At 46.8% G+C, this 18,660-nt stretch overlaps 1 protein-coding gene across 1 annotated transcript in view; it reads right to left on the bottom strand.

The window, feature by feature from the left end:
* The window catches only part of kcnh5b (potassium voltage-gated channel, subfamily H (eag-related), member 5b), a 146,922-nt gene that overhangs the window by 110,474 nt on the left and 17,788 nt on the right, over positions 1-18,660 (bottom strand). The window contains 2 exon segments of the mRNA XM_030117128.1: positions 6,811-7,203; positions 10,608-10,723. Coding sequence (XP_029972988.1) covers positions 6,811-7,203; positions 10,608-10,723 — 509 coding nt within the window.

Raw genomic sequence — 18,660 nt, 5'->3', positions numbered from 1 at the left:
GAGGTGGACTCGTCCATCACCCAAGCTGAAGTCACTGAGGTGGTTGGCAAGCTCCTCGGTGGCAAGGCACCGGGGGTGGACGAGATTCGGCCTGAGTACCTTAAGTCTCTGGATGTGCAGGGACTGTCTTGGTTGACACGTCTCTGCAACATCGCGTGGCTGTCGGGGACGGTGCCTCTGGATTGGCAGACCGGGGTGGTGGTCCCCCTGTTTAAAAAGGGGGACCGGAGGGTGTGCTCCAACTATAGGGGGATTACACTCCTCAGCCTCCCCGGGAAAGTCTATTCCAGGGTACTGGAGAGGAGGATCCGACCGATAGTCGAACCTCGGATCCAGGAGGAACAATGCGGTTTTCGTCCTGGCCGTGGAACAGTGGACCAGCTCTATACCCTCCATAGGGTGCTCGAGGGTTCGTGGGAGTTTGCCCAACCAGTCCACATGTGTTTTGTGGATTTGGAGAAGGCATTCGACCGTGTCCCTCGTGGTGTCTTGTGGGGGGTGCTCCGGGAATACGGAGTCCGGGGCCCCTTGTTAAGGGCCGTCCGGTCTTTGTATGACCGGAGTAGGAGTCTGGTCCGCATTGCCGGCAGTAAGTCGGACCTGTTCCCGGTGCATGTTGGACTCCGGCAGGGCTGCCCTTTGTCACCGGTTCTGTTCATAATCTTCATGGACAGAATTTCTAGGTGCAGCCAGGGGCCGGAGGGGTTCCGGTTCGGGAACCACAGGATTTCATCTCTGCTTTTTGCAGATGATGTTGTCCTGTTGGCTTCATCGAACCCGGACCTACAGCATGCACTGGGGCGGTTCGCAGCCGAGTGTGAAGCGGCAGGGATGAGGATTAGCACCTCCAAATCCGAGGCCATGGTCCTCGACCGGAGGAAGGTGGCTTGCCCCCTCCAGGTTGGTGGAGAGACCCTAGCCCAAGTGGAGGAGTTCAAGTATCTTGGGGTCTTGTTCACGAGTGGGGGACGGATGGAGCGTGAGATTGACAGGCGGATCGGTGCAGCGGCTGCAGTGATGCGGTCGTTGTATCGGTCCGTCGTGGTGAAGAAGGAGCTGAGCCGAAAGGCGAAGCTCTCGATTTACCGGTCAATCTACGTTCCCACCCTCACCTATGGTCATGAGCTTTGGGTCATGACCGAAAGGACAAGATCCCGGATACAAGCGGCCGAAATGAGCTTCCTCCGTAGGGTGGCTGGGCGCTCCCTTAGAGATAGGGTGAGGAGCTCAGTCACCAGGGAGGAGCTCGGAGTAGAGCCGCTACTCCTCCACATCGAGAGGAACCAGCTGAGGTGGCTCGGACATCTGTTTAGGATGCCTCCTGGACGCCTCCCTCGGGAGGTGTTCCGGGCATGTCCCACTGGGAGGAGACCCCGGGGAAGACCCAGGACACGCTGGAGAGACTATGTCTCTCGGCTGGCCTGGGAACGCCTCGGGATCCTCCCAGAGGAGCTGGAGGAAGTGTCTGGGGACAGGGAAGTCTGGGCATCCCTGCTGAGACTGCTGCCCCCGCGACCCGGCCCCGGATAAGCGGTAGAAAATGGATGGATGGATGGATGGATACTAAAATAACCTCAAAAACTTTTTGTATAATAATTACTGTAGGTAACTGAACATGGCCAACCTGCAATACCTCCTTACACCACCAGGGGAATCTCAACTAGTTAAAGGTCCCATATTATGCAAAATTCACTTTACAATGGTTTAGTAACAATAATATGCGTCCTGAGCCTGTCCACAAACCCCGCCAAAATAAGAAAAGTCTATTCTCTCCTTCTCTTGCTTTCTCCACCTTTCAGCAAATTTGTGCTCAAACGGGCGGTTTGCAAATTCTCTGGTTTTTGACGTCATTAACCAAAATCACTCCTCCTCCGGCTTGGTGACACCGCCCCAGACAAGTGTTTGTTCAGCCCCCGGAAAAGTCCTTTAATGCCCTGTGTGTTTCTGATTGACAAACGCTGCTCTGATTAAGGGACATATGATGCCTTGAGTTTCTGATAGTAGTATGTGTTGCCGTAGCCTCAGTAAGACGTTCAAATTTGAAAACTGTCTTTTTCCTCCTTGTCTTGCTACACCACATTTTTGAAAATGAAACTGAAACGGTCGAGGGGATGTGCCTCTGACTGTGCCCCCACCGTGTGTGAGAGAGTGGGCGTGGCCAGATGCGTTCAAGTGCATCCCGGAAAGTAGGCTGTGAAAAACAGGCTGTTCTGATCAGGGCTCCTCAGAGCCACTTTTTAGACCGCTCAAACTCCGAACAGAGGATGAATTTGGGGAAAACAAACTTATATACTATGTTTTTGGGCTTCTGTGACCTATATGACGTGACTGAAAAATAGCATAATAAGGGAGCTTTAAATTGTTGGTTCTTATCAAGGTTTCTCTGTAAAATTCCACAGTTTCTATTCTTTGTTAGCTTCATGTGGAGATTCAAAAAAATTAAATTATGGTTTGATAAAAACAATTTACCTTTAAATCTAAGTAAAAACACAATTTATGATTTTTGGAAAATATCATAAATAATCCTTTAAAATTGCAGATAGAGGGAGTAAACAGAGAGCGTGAATCAAAACAAAATTTCTGGGAGTAATAACCGATGACAAAATTTGCTGGAAATCTCACATAAAACAAATTCAGAGCAAACTATCAAGAAGCATCTCAGTCTTGGACGAAGCTTGTGATATACTGGACCATAAATCTCTCTTTATTCTATAAAACGCGCTGACTTTGCCATATTTAAAAAACTGTGAGGAAATTTGGGAAAAGCATTATGTGAATTCATTAAAGACTTGTTATCCTGCAGAAAAACGTAATAAGAATTGTTCACAAGGTCGGCTTCCATGAACACACTAATCCATTACCCCTACATTCAAAATCTGTGAAAGTGATGGATCTTGTTGAGTATAAAACAATTCAAATAATAAACGAAGCAAAGAATCATTTATTACCACATAAATATTCAAAAAACGTTCTGTGAAAGAAAAAAAGTTATCATCAGAGTGGAGAGCTCCAGTTTAAAGTTCATGAAGTCCGAACCACCCTGAGGGGTTTCTGTGTCACAATAAGTGGAGTAAAATTATGGAACAAATTATCTGCGGAGACCAAACAAATCTCAAACGCAACTGAATTCAAAGGAACTGATCTTGGCCAGATCCAGGATTCTGTGATGAGAGGGGTGTTTAGTTTAGTTTATGGCGTGTCACTGAGTGATGGGTGTGGTTTAACTGGAGACTTTCCGCTCATTGAGCCACCAAAATTATCGAACTGACAAAGATGGAATGGGGGAGGATTCAATAAGCTTTTGCCTTCTTACTACTCACTTTCAGACGAGTTTAACAAGAATACTCATCACGTATTTGGGTGTTCTTTTCCTTCGCGTATTTTTTTTTATTCGAAATTAGTTTAGTTTCTTAAATTACTGTTATTTTTACACTGTTCCAGACGTAACTTTTGTGACTTTGTGCAGCAAAAACTCACAGTTAGAAACTTAGAAGCCCTGAAGATTTAGTCACGGAGGACTTTAATGTTGAGGAAAACTCAAAAGAGAAAAATTAAAACACTTCGAAGAGATGAGGAAAAAAAAAAAAAAAAAAAACAGGCCAAAAAATGAGGCATGCCCAAAACAGCACGACTCGCCTGACATGATTTACAGCCGTTATCAACATGCAGCCTCCATCAGGATGTCTCACTCAGATAAGAGCAAATGAGTGAAATGTAAGCGTGGCTGCCTGCAGAATGAGATGAGATTGGCCGGAGCTCATCTGGAGGCTGCCGGAGATGGAAATGACTTCCACCCAGTGGGGCGACTCTTTAAAACCAGGAAAAATGTCAAGTCAACTTCCTGAAAAGTCACCGAGACGAGACGGATAAACAGTTTCTGATATAAAGTCTGAAAGTCATTAGCAAAAGAAGATCTCCTGATCAGGTCAGTTCGGGAACTGTCTGAGACACGCATGAAGCAAATCCGACGCCTGAGACCTCAAGAAATAAAGAAAATAAACTTATTTTAGTTGACAGGAAAACAGAGATTGTGTCAGATTGCAAAAACGGAGTAAGTCTAATCTAAGTGGAGCGACAGCGTTTGAATTGGACGTGTTGTGTCACTCAGACACAGTTTTTCTGTGTCTGTCATTCCAGAGGCAGACGTCTCTACACTCTATCAAGTCAGACACTGAGACAGTCCCAGCTGTCAGACGAGGTGTCCTAATGACTGCGACGAGACGCTTCCTTCAGGCCCAGCGACAGTGAGAGGTGGCCACAGTCACAAACACTTCACTTCAGCAGAAGTGAACAGAGCAGTGGAAAAGCTAAAGAACCAGAGGCATTGATTTGACTTTTTTTATTGCTGTAAAAGAAAAAGGCACGGGCTCTGAAATGTGCTCAAAAGACGACAGTCATAAGAAACGTCGCTGAAAGTGACAGAGCATTTGTTCCTGTGACAGCAGCTGAACAGAAATGCAAATGAATGTGGAAAGTAACTGCTGGTTCCCTTTGAACCGAGTCTCTGTTCATAATGTTCACTGTGGAGTTATAGAACCACAGCAGGAGGACCGAGTCAGTCCAGAGTAGTCTCTTCATTTCTAATCCAGTCAACAGCAGTTGAGTGAAATAGTAAACAAAGGGACAGCTTTGGCTATGAAAGCTAAATGTTTGCTCTAGGGCTGGTCCGAATAGCTGTTTTTGCCCTCTGAATATTTGGGCCCAAGTAATGACGATTATCCAAATATTCGGCATGCGAGCCGCGCCGGGGAGTCACCGGTATGTGCATGCGCCAGAGTGCCGCAGCAAACAAAACACAACAGACGCTACTTTGAAAAATGAGTCTGTGAAGCTACCAGGCTGAAACTCCGTCTACAAAGACTTCCAGAGAGTGAAAAACTGGTGAACAGAGAGAGCAGACTCTGTCTGGAGGGATGACAAGGTCTTCCGACAGAAGTGAAAGCAGTGCTGCACGATTTGGGGAAAAGGTGGACAATATTGCGATTGCGATTGTGCTTGCGATTAAATAAAACAAGTTGGTTCATCATGAGTCTACAAGACTCGCTTGGTTATCACGGGGAACAAATCAAAGAGAAAGCAGGGATGGATTACTGAGGATTTTAATTGTGAAATAATTCTCAAAACATCCAAACTTACTGTATACAAACAACAGTGTCCAGCACAACAGTACTGTTTCCTTTTTTTTTATTCAAAATAGCACAATTATGCATTGTACAAACTAAAAAGGCACATCTCTATAAACTGAAAACAGTGTGAAGTATCTTCTGTGTGATACATACACTGGAATGACAACACAAAACTTTACCACAGAGAGGGTTGGGCGCTATGAACAAAATCTTATATCACGGTATCAGAAATTTCATATCACGGTAACGGTATATATCATGGTATGTATTTTTCCCCTGTAAATTCAAATAATTGCTTAAAAATAACCAAACTGTCAAATTTGCTCATTGTCCCGTTTTATTTTTTAAACTCCGGTTTATATAACTTCAATTATTAAAAAAAAATCACAACATGAAAGAAAAAAAGCTCCTGAGTTTTTAGCGTCACTCCCGGAGCCGCTAGGCTCTGCGTCCGCCATTACGGCTCCCACCTCTCCTGAATACGCTGGTGTTGTTCGCGAGCGCACCCTGTGCCGACCTGACCAATGAAACGCAGCGAACAAACCCCGCACGACGTCGGGACACGCTGTGAAAATGCACAAACACACCCAAACAATTGTGCTCCAGCTGCCCTGTTAGCGAGTGCAGACATCTGCTCTCTCTCAGGGTTAGGGGTTTTTTTTTTTTACACTTTTTTTAAAAATTGCACAATCGCACCCCTTTTGCGATTACGTAATTCGTAATTGCACATGCTGACATTGCGATTGCGATAACCGCGCAGCACTAAGCAAAAGTAACTAGTCGCTCGGGCGCCGCCCCACGATTCAGAAAACAGAAAAGAAAAGGCTAAATAAACTTTGATACTAAACGATAACAGACTAATAATGCATGTGGCACACTTGCTGTAAATAATTTGTAATGAAGGGGTAGATAAACTGTCTGGAGCAACGGAAATGCTTCGTGCATGATTCGGTGCATGTATGGAACGCGCACCGTGTGCGTGTGTGTGTGTGTGTGTGGGGGGGGGGGGGGGGGGGGGGGGGGGGGGGATCCGGATCGCAAAATTATTCACCGAATGCCATCATGGCGACCAAATATTCGGATATGCAGTTTAGCTCGTTCGAGGTAACAAGTCCACTGAAGTGTTGATGATTCAGCTAATTCTAAAGGTGGTGTACTCAAAGACGGTGAACCCAAAACCAAGTCTAGACCAAGATCAGAGCATCCCAAGATCAAGATTTTAAGAGGCCCAGTAAATACAAAGACCAGATTATCCCAAGACCAGGAAAAGATCAAGACTTGAAAGAGCCAAGGCCAAGTCTAGACAAAGACCAGAGGTTCCAAAGACCAAGACAAGACATTAAAAGGTTGAGGCCAAGACAAGACAATGACCAGAGTATCCCAAGACCAAGAGTTCAATGAGCTGAAACCAAGTCTAGACCAAGACAAAGACATTAAGGGGCTGAGGCCAAGGCAACACCCAAATATTGATGGGCCGAGACCAAGTCAAGTCCAAGACCACAGCATCCCAAGCCCAAGGCAAAACCAAGACCTGAAGAGTCAGAGAGAGTCAATGACAACACCAAGATTTTGAAAATGTTCATTCTTACTAGACAAGTTGAGACCTCATGAGCAGCCTTTATCTCTGCTCCAACAACAAACTCTCCACACGACCAAGAAAGACTCGAAAAGCCGGCGCTCGTACCTCGTCCACGTTCTCGAAGGCGTTGATGATGTCGTAGGGCAGACAGGACAGCAGGTCGATGACGAACCACGTCTTCAGGTAGTTCATGCGGATGAGCTTGGGGTCGGAGATCACCTCTCCGCCCGGCCCCACGAAGGTGGTGTGGAAGTTGAGCACGATGTCCACCAGGAAGATGACGTCCACCACGCTGTCCAGCACCAGCCACACGATGTTGTTCTGCTTGGTCTTGAAGGAGACGTTGTAGGGCACCATGATGGCCGTGTAGAAGGTGAGGATGAGGATGACCCAGTCCCAGGTGGTCTTGAAGGTGCAGTAGTGAAGGATTATGTGAGGGGGGGTCTTGGGCGCCTCCTGCTTGTACTGTGGGAGGATGTCGGAGTTGAGCTGCAGAACCTGGAGACCAAACAAAGCAAAGAAAGAGATTTTTCAAAAGAAATGCATCAAATCTCCATGTCTCCTGGGAATATTCCAGCCCCATGAGTATCTCACTGTAATCAGTTGAAAACCTGAATTATGTGTATATATGTGCTCACTTTTTACTTTTAAATGCTAATTTTCTGCATGCATTCAGATTCCCTGCAGATAGATCTGCATGTTATGCTGACATGTTGAGCAGGAAAATGTTCCATCCTAGTTCTGATTCCAACTAAAAACCTACTTGCTGATGAAATGAGGGAAATTTGAGTCAATCTCTGAGTTCAACTTAAGATGATCGCTCATGTTTGAACCAAAGCTCAAGAAGGAAACATTTGTTCTGGAGCAGGTTTAGAGGACATTAAAACCTGATCTGGATGGAGTTTAAGATGCTTTCAGACTAAAGTGAGAGCAGTTTGGGATTCGGTCTGGACTTCGCTTGGTTTAACATGGCTTTGGATTCGATTCACTTTTGGATTTGGTTTTGGAGCAGATTCAAAGACTTGGTCAACACTTGGTTTGAACGGTTTGTTCTACTACACTAACACTATGTTCAGATTGGGTCAAACTGGTTTTAGACTTCTTTGTGAACTGGTTTTAGATGAATACGGTCAGGACTTGGTTACCAAGACAATTTAGAGAAGTTCTGGACTTGCCTTGAACTGGTTTTAGCCTGAGTTTAGGCTTAAATACCCATAAGCCTTGTTCTGGATGAGTTTAAAATTGATTTTAGATGTTTTTTGGACTCATTTTTCATTGTTTGGATACAGTTTTTGATGCTTTCTGGCTTGTTCTGGGAAAGTTTTAAACCAAGTGCTTCATTAGTACTTCTTTCCTTTGCAGTTTCTTGCCGTCACTACAGTTTAAAGCTACTTTTCGACTTGGTTTGAATTAGTTTTAGATTACATTTATTCACAACGTGGTGCTATGTGATATGAAGGGAAGTTTCCCATCTGTGTTCACCTCCTCTGTAAAGCCAAATCACATTATAAATACATTTAGCCTGAAATGAGACAAAAAGCATCCAAAATGAGAAAATCTTCAGAAGAGAGGGAGAGAGGGAGAAAGAGACCAAATAAAGGCAAAGAAGAAGAAAAAAAGCATCAGCATATTGAGCGGAGTGATAATGTTCACCCCCCCCCCCGCTGAGCCGAGCCTCCTCTGCAGAACAGACGCTGCATTAAATCCAGCAGGCAGCGGTTTGATTTCCTCTGCAGGCCACACACAGATCACACATTAACCATTCAACCCATTATTTATACAACACATTATTCTGTTTGTATCTGCCGCAGCGATAAACTGTAATACGCTCGACAGCCGCAGACATAATGCGTGAATAATTATTCATCTTCAAAAAAAAAAAAACGCCAAATAAATACACATACACCCCTCAACAAACACACACACACACACACGTCCGCTGCTAATGCTTCTGTTAGTATGACTGCTGTTGTAAATGTGACTCGTTCTGTTTATGCTAACGCTCATAATGCATTAATGCATGCATGAATACTGACGCTACGGCGCTGATAACTGTAATAAATGGTAAGATTTACAGATAATCGGAAAGCTGCTGAACGATCTTTGTCACTGTCAAAACATTAATGAGGAAATGCAAAACTTTACTGAACCGAAAGCATAAATAAAATCTGATTTTTCACCTGGACTGTTAAGAAACATGAAGCTTGAACTAGCACTGTGTGCTAGTCAGTGATTACCGCTTAGAAATCTGTAACTTTTTAAAACAGCTGTCGCACTGCAGAGCTGCTGTCTCTCTCACAAGCCTCCTGTTAGCCATGGCAAGAGCGTTCATAAGGTTACTATCGAACTGAACTCCTGTTTACTGGACGACGAGCGCCTCATTAGTCCTGAACAGCAGCACACTGTTAGTAGCATTAGCTTATATCCACTGTAACTATGATTAGCATTAGCGGCTAGTTTCCCTTTCACAGCTGAACACAGGTGTGTAGGCTTTCTTTCTTCATAGCTGCATGTTCTACCCATGCATGTGGAATTTCCCTCACTGTACCACCACCATGTTTACATCACCACCATTTCTAACTGACTGATAGTCATATTCACTCAGTCGTGCAGTGGTGAAGCACTCACTGATGCACACCAAAGCAAGCGGCTGCAGCTCGTGGTTCAGCTTCTTGACCAGACGACACTTCAGCACACTGACAGGGAGACGGAATCACCAGGAGTGGGACTGGAAGACAATCTGCACCCCCGCGGAAGCTACAACTGCACCAGCTGACGCTACAAACAGTGAGGCGGAGATACGAGGAGCCTTCAGCATCGTTCCAGCAGCTCGAGGCGGCGATCAGCCACATTCACGAGTCCTTTTCCATCCGAGCTGCAAATCAAACCTGTTCAGAAAGCTAAAAACACGTGTTCCTGCGAGCCCAACACACCAGCCGTGTCTTCCAGGCTGCGCTGCAGATGCTTCACCTGCAGTTTCTATAGAGCTCAGGACTTTATGGGGGCGCGTGCCCAGAAAATAGGAAGGAGGAGCACTCGCCTCTCACACTCCTTCTGAATGTTTCCTCCAACTGCTGATCTTGATCATACTTCACTTTCATGCGTTCACTGCTCCTTTCGTCCCCCGTTTGCCCCCTGCTCACCGTCCTTCACCTCTGAGGCACCCCGGAGGAAACACTAAAACCAAAACCCTCCACATCTTCTCTCCTCGTGCACTAAAAGCAGGCAGGAATCTCAAACAAACTCTGATTACGCCAACCCCCAAAGAATAAAAGAGGCGGGTGAACTTCGACAAAATAAGACACGAGCAACCTTGTTTTTCCCTCCTTCCTCCATCCCAAAATCCATTTTCTAAATTTTCTAGCAGCAAATCACAATCATGGAGAGTGGCCACGCCGCCCGGCTCCTGTCTCTGCACCGGGCATGAAATATTAATGACAGCAGCAGCAACGCAGCTCGCCGTGCCCAGCAAGCACAGCCAGGGGGAGAGGAAGCTGGCATGTGAGTGGAAGTGGAAGGAGGCGAGGGATGGAGGAGGAGGAGGAGGAGGAGGAGGAGGAGGAGCCCGATGCTCAGGCTCAGGGCGTGGTCCTGTGCGCTACTGCAGGCACAGGAGAGTGGCTTCCACTTTAGGAAAATGGTCTGAATGTGGCCGTTAATATTTCATACGAGGGTTTATTTGTGCAGAAATAATGCAAAGAGCTGCTGTGGTGGAGCGTTTGGAGGAGTGTGAGCCTGCAGCGGCTTCCAGGAGTGTTTGGAGGAGTGTGAGCCTGCAGCAGCAGCAGCAGCAGCTTCCAGATACACCTTCCAGGTATGATAGAGATATCACTGCTGTTTGCTCATTCACCAACGAAGAGTTCACTGTGTGTGTGTGTGTGTGTGTGTGCGCGCGCGCTCACCTCTGCCAGTCTGGACTGCTTGTGGCTGACTTCATGCTTTCCGATGGGTGCCAGCTGCTGGAGTGTGTTGCGGTTGTTGGTGAGCGCTCGAGTGAGCCGCGCAAACTTCGTCCAACCTGCAAAGAAGAGACGAACATTATTACTATTTTATTTTATTTCACATTTATCTTAATTTAGGTGCTTCAAAGCGTGACAATCCACATTTCCTCCGGATTCCTCCAAGCCGAGGAGTGAAAAACAATCCAGGAGGAAGGAGGAGTGCGAGGCGCTGGTGGGCCGGAGAGCTTCCAGAGCCGCTCTGCAGAAGGTGTCCTTGAATGTGCCTGAATGCGTGCGGCTGCAGGGTTTCTCCCTCTGAGGGTGTCCAGTGTCCTGTGACCTCCAAACAGAGCAGCAGAGCGCAACATGCTGCACGTGCCCGCCGTCAGGAGGCGCCGAAACCGGAACCCGGAGCCACAAAGGCCTCGGAGCGTCCCGCCTTCACACAGCTCTGTGCGCAGTCTGCATGTTCTCCCTGGACGTTCATCGCTCTTACGCCTCCTGTAGCACTGGGTTACTTTGTAATGAGTGCAAACTGTTGGAGATCTGAACGGCTCATGAGCAGCACATAATAAAACAGGAGAACATCCAACACAAAAACATAGAAGACATTTACACACACGCGCGTGCACACATGCACGAATGCTTTCAAAAGGTCAAAAACCAAAATAATAATGAGGTAATTATAAGTTTAATTATAGAGCAGAGTTAGGATTTCTGTATCAAAACACATAAAAAGGCGAAACTAAATTAAAAAGTTCCATAAAATATGAAACGGACGCGAGTAAAACTGCAACACAGCAGTAAAGTTAAAAGTTTTGTGTTTTATCAAACAGAAACAATGTGGGGGAAAAAACGTAGGAAAGAGGAATGGAAAAGAGAGAAGGGCAAAAAAGCAAAATGAAGGTAAAAAATTTAAATATGACTGAGGTCCAAATGTGGAGCTTTTTTGAAAAAGTATTATAATTAACTGTAAAAAGTGAGAGCAAGTCTTTACCATGACACTTAAATAAGCTAATTGGAATTAAGAATAAATGTTTGACGTGTGTCTCTGAAGACTAATGCTTCGTTGTGAAACTCACTGAAACGCCGTCGTGTCCTGTTACTGATCACATCTACAGAATTCCTGCTGGTGTTCTCGTGGCGGCCTCCTGAGGTCGATAACGCCGGCCCGTCCCCGGTCTGGGGGGGCCGGGAGCTCCGGCCGCACGGCTCTAAAAATAAAATCAAATGCTTCAAAGAGCGGCGAGCGGCGCAGCAGAGGCACGGCGCTCATCGCCATCGACCCGGCCCTTTGAGGGGGACCATTACCAATAAAAAGTGGACTTTGAAAGAGCTTTTAACCCGGCGGCCCGCAGCCATGTGATCCTGCCCCCCCCCCCCTCACATCCCCGCTGTTTGAATGAATGATAATTCAGCCCTCATTTCCCGGCGCAGCCCTGTGAAAACAGCCCATAACGGGACGGAGAACAAGGCAGCGGCCGGTTTATTCTCAGCACTGAAAGCCAATCACTTCTCCCTGGAGGGAAAACCGCTGCTCTGGAGCTTCACTGGATTCTTTCATGTGACTTTCTACAAGCCGATACTTCTGAGGTCTGCACTGATGACAGAGCTCGATGGACACATTTTTCCGAGGCGACTTCGTCACAGGAGCGACCATGCAGACGATGCTTCAGCAAATTGTTGGCTGTTGAAAAGGATCTGGAACCCAGAATGAAGCTGTGGCCTGGTTTGCACAACGTTCAGGTGTCAGTGAGTTAGCATGACAGGCTATGAGTTGGTGCTGTTTGTTCTGTAACGAAACCACACACACACATACCGGCTGAAGAGAACAACACACTCCAAACCTTAACACTGTCCCCATCTACTGAGCATGTGCAGAAGAACCATCTACTATGGTGTGCAAGGCCCGAGTTTGCCTGACATGAAACAGAGAGAAGGATACAGAACAAGAGATCCAGAGTGACAGGGAGGAATTAAGATGAAGAACAAAAGACAAAGATGGATGGATGGATGGATGCAGCAGCCTTGTTTACTTCTTTTCAGTGAATGTCTTAAGTGCTTCTGCTGCTCGTCGTACAGCGGCTACATAATTCACGGCGTGCCGCTCCGCAGAGCGGAGCCTCACATTAAAGTGTTGCAGAATAAAAGCCGACCGTCGGCAGAGAAAGAAGCCGACACGCTCCTTTCACGAGCGGGCCGACTTTCATCACAGAGCCAGCCGGAGGAGTTTGTCCGGGCGGCATTAATGTAAACACTGACAAGCTGCAGACGTCCTCTGCACCTCCTGCCACAGCGGGACAAAGGGCCTTGCAACGCCAACCTCTGCAGGACACCTAAATAAACGCTCCTCTCCTCCGCTAATTGTCGAGCTCCAGCTCCTGTTCGCCTCAGAGACGCAACACGTTTATCAGACCGGAGCACAAAGGAAGTGGGATAAAAACGGGAGGAAGTAAACGGCGGTGGATAAAAATAACACGGCGGCAGAAGTGGCACGCGATTCTGATCAGCTCCACACAGAGGACGGCTTCAAAACTAACTGCAGCTCATGAAACGCAGCCCATTTATAGCCGAGTCAGCCATTTATCTCCCGGCAGACGCACCGCGTCGCAGAGGAACCCCCCCCCCCCACCCCCGTCACGCACTCCTGATTGGATGTGTACTCACGAAGCCAGCTGGAAACACCTCAAACGCTCTTAAAAACAGCTTTTCATATCGTCAGAGAAAGGCCACGCCGGACGTCTGGCATCGCCACGGAGACGCACGCAGTCGGGGGCAAACGAGAGTTTATCCTGTGAGAGTTCCCAACGCTGCAGCTCCACATCCTGCCATCAGCAGGAAAACACTGGAAGCATGAAGGAAGACAGTGTCAGAACACTGCAGCACACTCCTGAAGAACAGCATCACACACCAGGACGCGCACTCCTGAAGAGCTGCACTATGCACCAAGCCCAACACACACACTCCTGAGGAACCTCACCTTGCATTATGGGTGTTTTTTTACTTTAAAAGCATGGCTTTGAGGCTAATGCTAGTTTGCTAGCTTTAATGGCAGCATCTCTTCTGATATCTCACCTCGAGTCTCAGTGTTGTATTGAGGCTGCTACGCTTTAGAAATTTATTGTTTTTAAATCAATGTTCTGTGGTAAATTTTTACCATTTTCTTGGTGGTTTGGCCGGATTGGAGGCTCTTGTAGGCTGGTTTCGGTCCATGTGCCTCATGTTTAAACACCCTTGTTGAAAACGCTGTCACAGCAGCTACGAGACGCTCTTCTGGCACTCAGCCGGCCGCTCTCGCAGGAACCACAACATCACAGACAGTCTTACAACAACGAGCTAAACATTCTTTAAGCAACCAGCACTGAACGAGTGTGACTGGATGGAGGGCTGAGTGTCTCACTCGGTACCGAGTGAGACACTCAGCCCTCCATCCAGTCACTCCGAGATAAATGAAAGCAAATCATCAACAAAAGCTGTTTCCAGAACATAAAATACTCTTTTCAATACTATAATAGCAGTGAGGCGTCGGTGCCAAACACAGTACCCTGGAAGACCGTATGTTTATGATAATGGAAAGAAAAACTTCCTCACAGATGGCTCCATGTCCTTAAATAGAACATTACTTAGAAGTGCTGCAGCGAATGTTAAAAACCCTCCCGTCTCATTAGTGGACGGAATGATTTGAAGACGTCTTGGCTCAAAGCTGCACAAACACACTAAAGCACGACTTTGTTTTACATGTAGAGTTTCCCAACACAGACAGTTAATCAAGCCTCCTGCTCGAATGCTGGGTTTTATTTCTGGACTGAAAAAAAGCATCCAAATCCAACAGAAGCTCATTAGTTTCTCCAAAAAGACGAATGACAATGGAAAGAGAAGTGTTAAAAACACTCTGGATGACGGTGAGATTAACAGCGACGGCACCAGCTCAAACTGTGCCGAATGAAACGATCCAATCCTAAAAGTTGAGTTTAGCGCCCCGGGCAGTCGTGTACTCGTCACTCATTCTGATCTGATCTCCACCCGGAACGCTGTCTCGCCTGCGGCTGGAGGCAGCAGCCATCTGTGAAGCCTTAACAGGTGCTGATGAAGCAAAAACTCCACACAGCCACTCTGCCAAACAACAACATCCACACTCCACTACTTCGTCTCCACCACATGCTTCACTTCCCTTGGTTTTATTCCACGTCACGGACAAACCGAGCCCGATCTACTGTCGCTGCTCTCAGTTTGATAACAATCAGTCGTGCACGCAGCATTCAATCCGAAATGCTCCAGTGAACAAAACGCCGCACGCCGCTCCAGTGCGACGAGGACAGAGCGAACGCTAATCTCTCTTCCTTTCACATGCACGCCTCGTGGGGCGTCCACAATCATTCACACAAAGCCGGTGGAGTCGATCAGCAGAGCAGGGAAAAAAACAGGGTGAACGGAGTGAGACGCAAAATTTCACCACTTAATTTAACGAGCCTGTTTTTAGATGACTAGAGGAAAAGTCAGGTTAGGGTTGACGACCTTCAGGTAGAAGTTACTGAAATTTTGTACCAAACATTCTTTAGAGATGCAGTTTTAATATGAAACTGAAAAAAATAAAATAAATAAATAACTAGTTGCTTGTTAAAGTTCCTTGAAATGGTGGATAGCTGCATGGTATCACAAACAACTGCAAACATTAAAATAATTGGTGCAAAAACTAAAGAGGTCCGGGAGAAATTCAGATCCAAAATCGAGCTGCAGACATCCGTTTACTGTTAGCTAATGGGGCATGTGTGGCGCCGGTTCCCAAAACGGCTTTAATCGTCCAAAAACTCATTCGTTTCACCAATATTTCCTCATGGTCCGCTCACGCCACTCCTCCACCACAGCCCGGTGTCGCAAAATGCATGCTGTTGCGGTTTTACAGATCTCTGAAGTGAATACGGTGATTAGGATGTAAACTGAAGTACATTCACCAAGAGACACAGTAGGTGGCGCTGTGCACCTAAGTTGTTGATCGCCAACTGCTCCAAAGAAGAAGAAGAAGATCTCTGAACTGCAAACATCTTCTTCTACATTGGATCCAATCCCAACTAGACTGTTAAAACACATTTCCCCCCTGATCAGTACATCAATACTAGATCAGATCAACGTATCATTAGGTTATGTTCCACAGGCCTTTAAGGTTGCCGTTATTAAACCTCTCCTCGAAAAGCCCACCCTTGATCCAGGTGTTCTGACAAGCTACAGGCCAATGTCCAATCTTCCTTTAATTTCTAAAATCCCAGAGAAAGTTGTTGCAAGTCAGCTTTGTGACCATTTATATCACGACGTATGGGAGTCTTGTCAGTCAGGTTCCAGAGCTCAACACAGCACAGAGACAGCTCTGGTAAAAGTTACTCATGATCGTCACTGTTCTGGTCCTGTTAGATCTCAGTGCCTCATTTGATACTGTAGATCATGACGTCCTACTACAGAGACTAGAATATATTACTGGGATTAAAGGTTCAGCATTAAACTCATTTCAATCATATTTAGCAGACAGGTTCCACCACGTTAATGTTAACAATGGATCTTCAGCTCAGGTTACTATTAAACATGGAGTTCCACAGAGTTCTGATTTAGGACCTATACTTTTCACATTAAACATGCTTCCTATAGGGAATATCATCAGCTGAAAAATGATCCAATAGTGTACGAGTTATTTGCCAACTGTGACTGAGTTGAAGTTGGATAATGTTGAGACAAGGTGTTCAGGTCAGTCTCTAACCCTGCAGAACTTTTCAGGCTCACAGATATGTTGTTGCTCTAATCCCTGTGTTATGAGATGGAAAGAGGTGAAGCAGAGGAGACAGATTTTTACTTTCCAGGATATTAAGATTTATTCACACAATTCACAAGCTTTGTCTTCAGTTATGATCTCTCTAAACTCCTGTTTGCTGCAGAATCATGACAGATGGATTTGATTTTTTTCATGTTCAACCTGTGATGCTCTCATCATTCGCACAGTGCCGTATTCTTTTCATGAAGGCTGTTTCTTTCATTTTTTGTCTTCTGATTAAACCTGGAGCTGCTCGTCCCATGAACATTGTGCTGCGTCTGGTTTGGAGAAACGCTGAATGGAACCAGAGGAACTGGAGCGTGTTCTGAGGCAGGAGGAGGACAGATAATGCATTTTAGATGTACTGTACTGCTTGCTGGTGCAGGGTGGGCACGGGGAGCAGACCGGGTCTGACGCTGACGAGCTGTGGCGTGGCGAGCCGTGGGAGCGGCTCCAGACCGAGCCCGGAGCCAGCTCCGCTCCGCAGCACGAACGCCGGCGGCGGCCGGTCTCCCTTCACGACCAACCGCCTCTCCCGCTGGGCCTCGCCACAGAGCGGGTTCGATCCGGGCTGCAGCCGACCCGGACCTGACCGGGCCGGACCGACCCGGACCGTCAGTCTCTCAAGCATCCAGCTGAGGCTGGTTTCCAGCAGGATTCTGCTTCAGGGCATCTGTGACTCACTGAGCACTGATTTGAACGCCATCCGGCTAATGGACGGTTTGTTTGTGGCGCGGTTCCTCACAGAGGCTCGTCGTCAGCTTATAACACAGTGGAAAGAATCTGTTCACTGATCGAGTTTTAACACTTCAATGATTTATTCTCCATGCTGGATTTTTTTTTTTTTGTTTGTTTTTTTAATCGTCTCCTCCGGCAGACCAGAAAACTGCTGAGTGCAAAACAATCAGACCTGATTCAGACAGAAACTTTCAGAAAGGAAGGAAGAAAAGACGGACAGAAGGATGGATGGATGGAAGGGTGAAGAGAGGAAGGGAGCAGTCAAAGATAAGAAATAAGGATGGAAAGAAAACAGAAAAAAGGAAGGAAAAAAATTAAGCAGTGGATGAACGATCGAAGCAGCAAAGGGAGGAATGTAGGGGTGGGCGATATAAACCGTATGTGATATAAATTTGGCCCAAGGTAGGGATTTTGGTCATACCGCCCAACCGCGATAGCACATTACGTCGTCTGGGTGGCAGTAATGCAACTTTTTACATGCCCGGTTCCCTGAAGAAGAAGTACACAACAACAACAGCGATCGCTGCTTCGCTCAGGCAGTAACACCGTCCATCAACCTGTCAGCATCCAGCTCCTCCTGAACCGCCCTCTTTACCTGTGAAACACCTGAAATCCTCTGCGTCAGTGAACAACCTGAGCCCTGCAGCTCCTGCTGCCTTCAGGGACACTTCGTAAGAGTAGCTGCTGATAGTGGTGCCTCAGTCAGCTGTTAGCTTAGCTGTTAGCCACCGACAAACGGGGATCACTCAAAAAAAGAAATTGGCACGATGCCAAATCAAGTTGCCGACCCCTGATCTATAATCGTGCCTTGGTTTGGATTCAAAGTACCTTGACTTATGTCATTTAATAGTTTAAAAACTACTTCCTGCTCCCATGCTTTCACCATGTGCTATGGTAACCATTAAAAGACTGGTATGCTGAAATTTATATATCAAATTATACAGTGACATATACCGTCTACCGTGTAAGTTTCAAATTATAACGTGATATAAATTTTAGGCCATATCGCCCAGCCCTAGAGGAATGAACAAAATAAAACAAGGATGAAGAAACAAAGTGAGGAAGCAGTAAAAGAAGAAATGAGACTGAATGGGAGGAAGGAAGGAGAAGTGTGAGATGTTTGACCCTCAGATCAATCAGAACATGAACAGGTCTCTGCAGGGTCAGTCTTTTCTCTCTGTGACCTCTGACCTGGACCTCTTGTCACCATGGAGACGAGCCCTCGTGACGATCCAGTGAACAGCCAAACCCGAAGTGCAGGCGAGGCTGCGGAGCGCGTCGCTTCAGGAGGGTTCTGGAGCCGAGCCGTGTCGTTCACGTGCGGCGCAACACGCAACCAACACACACCCATCACACGACAGCTCGGAGCAGACGGGGAAACATGGCGGCACGTGTTTACATGAGCGTGTACATTAAAGGGGGAGGAAGGTGGAGCGGGCTCCATCCTTGTCAAAAGGGCAAACACACCCGCTGAGCGGC

This window comes from Salarias fasciatus, chromosome 19, assembly GCF_902148845.1.
Source record: "Salarias fasciatus chromosome 19, fSalaFa1.1, whole genome shotgun sequence".
In the NCBI taxonomy this organism is placed as follows: Eukaryota; Metazoa; Chordata; class Actinopteri; order Blenniiformes; family Blenniidae; genus Salarias; species Salarias fasciatus.
The sequence above is the reverse complement of the archived record's forward strand: the minus strand, read 5'-3'. Positions and strand labels throughout refer to the sequence as shown.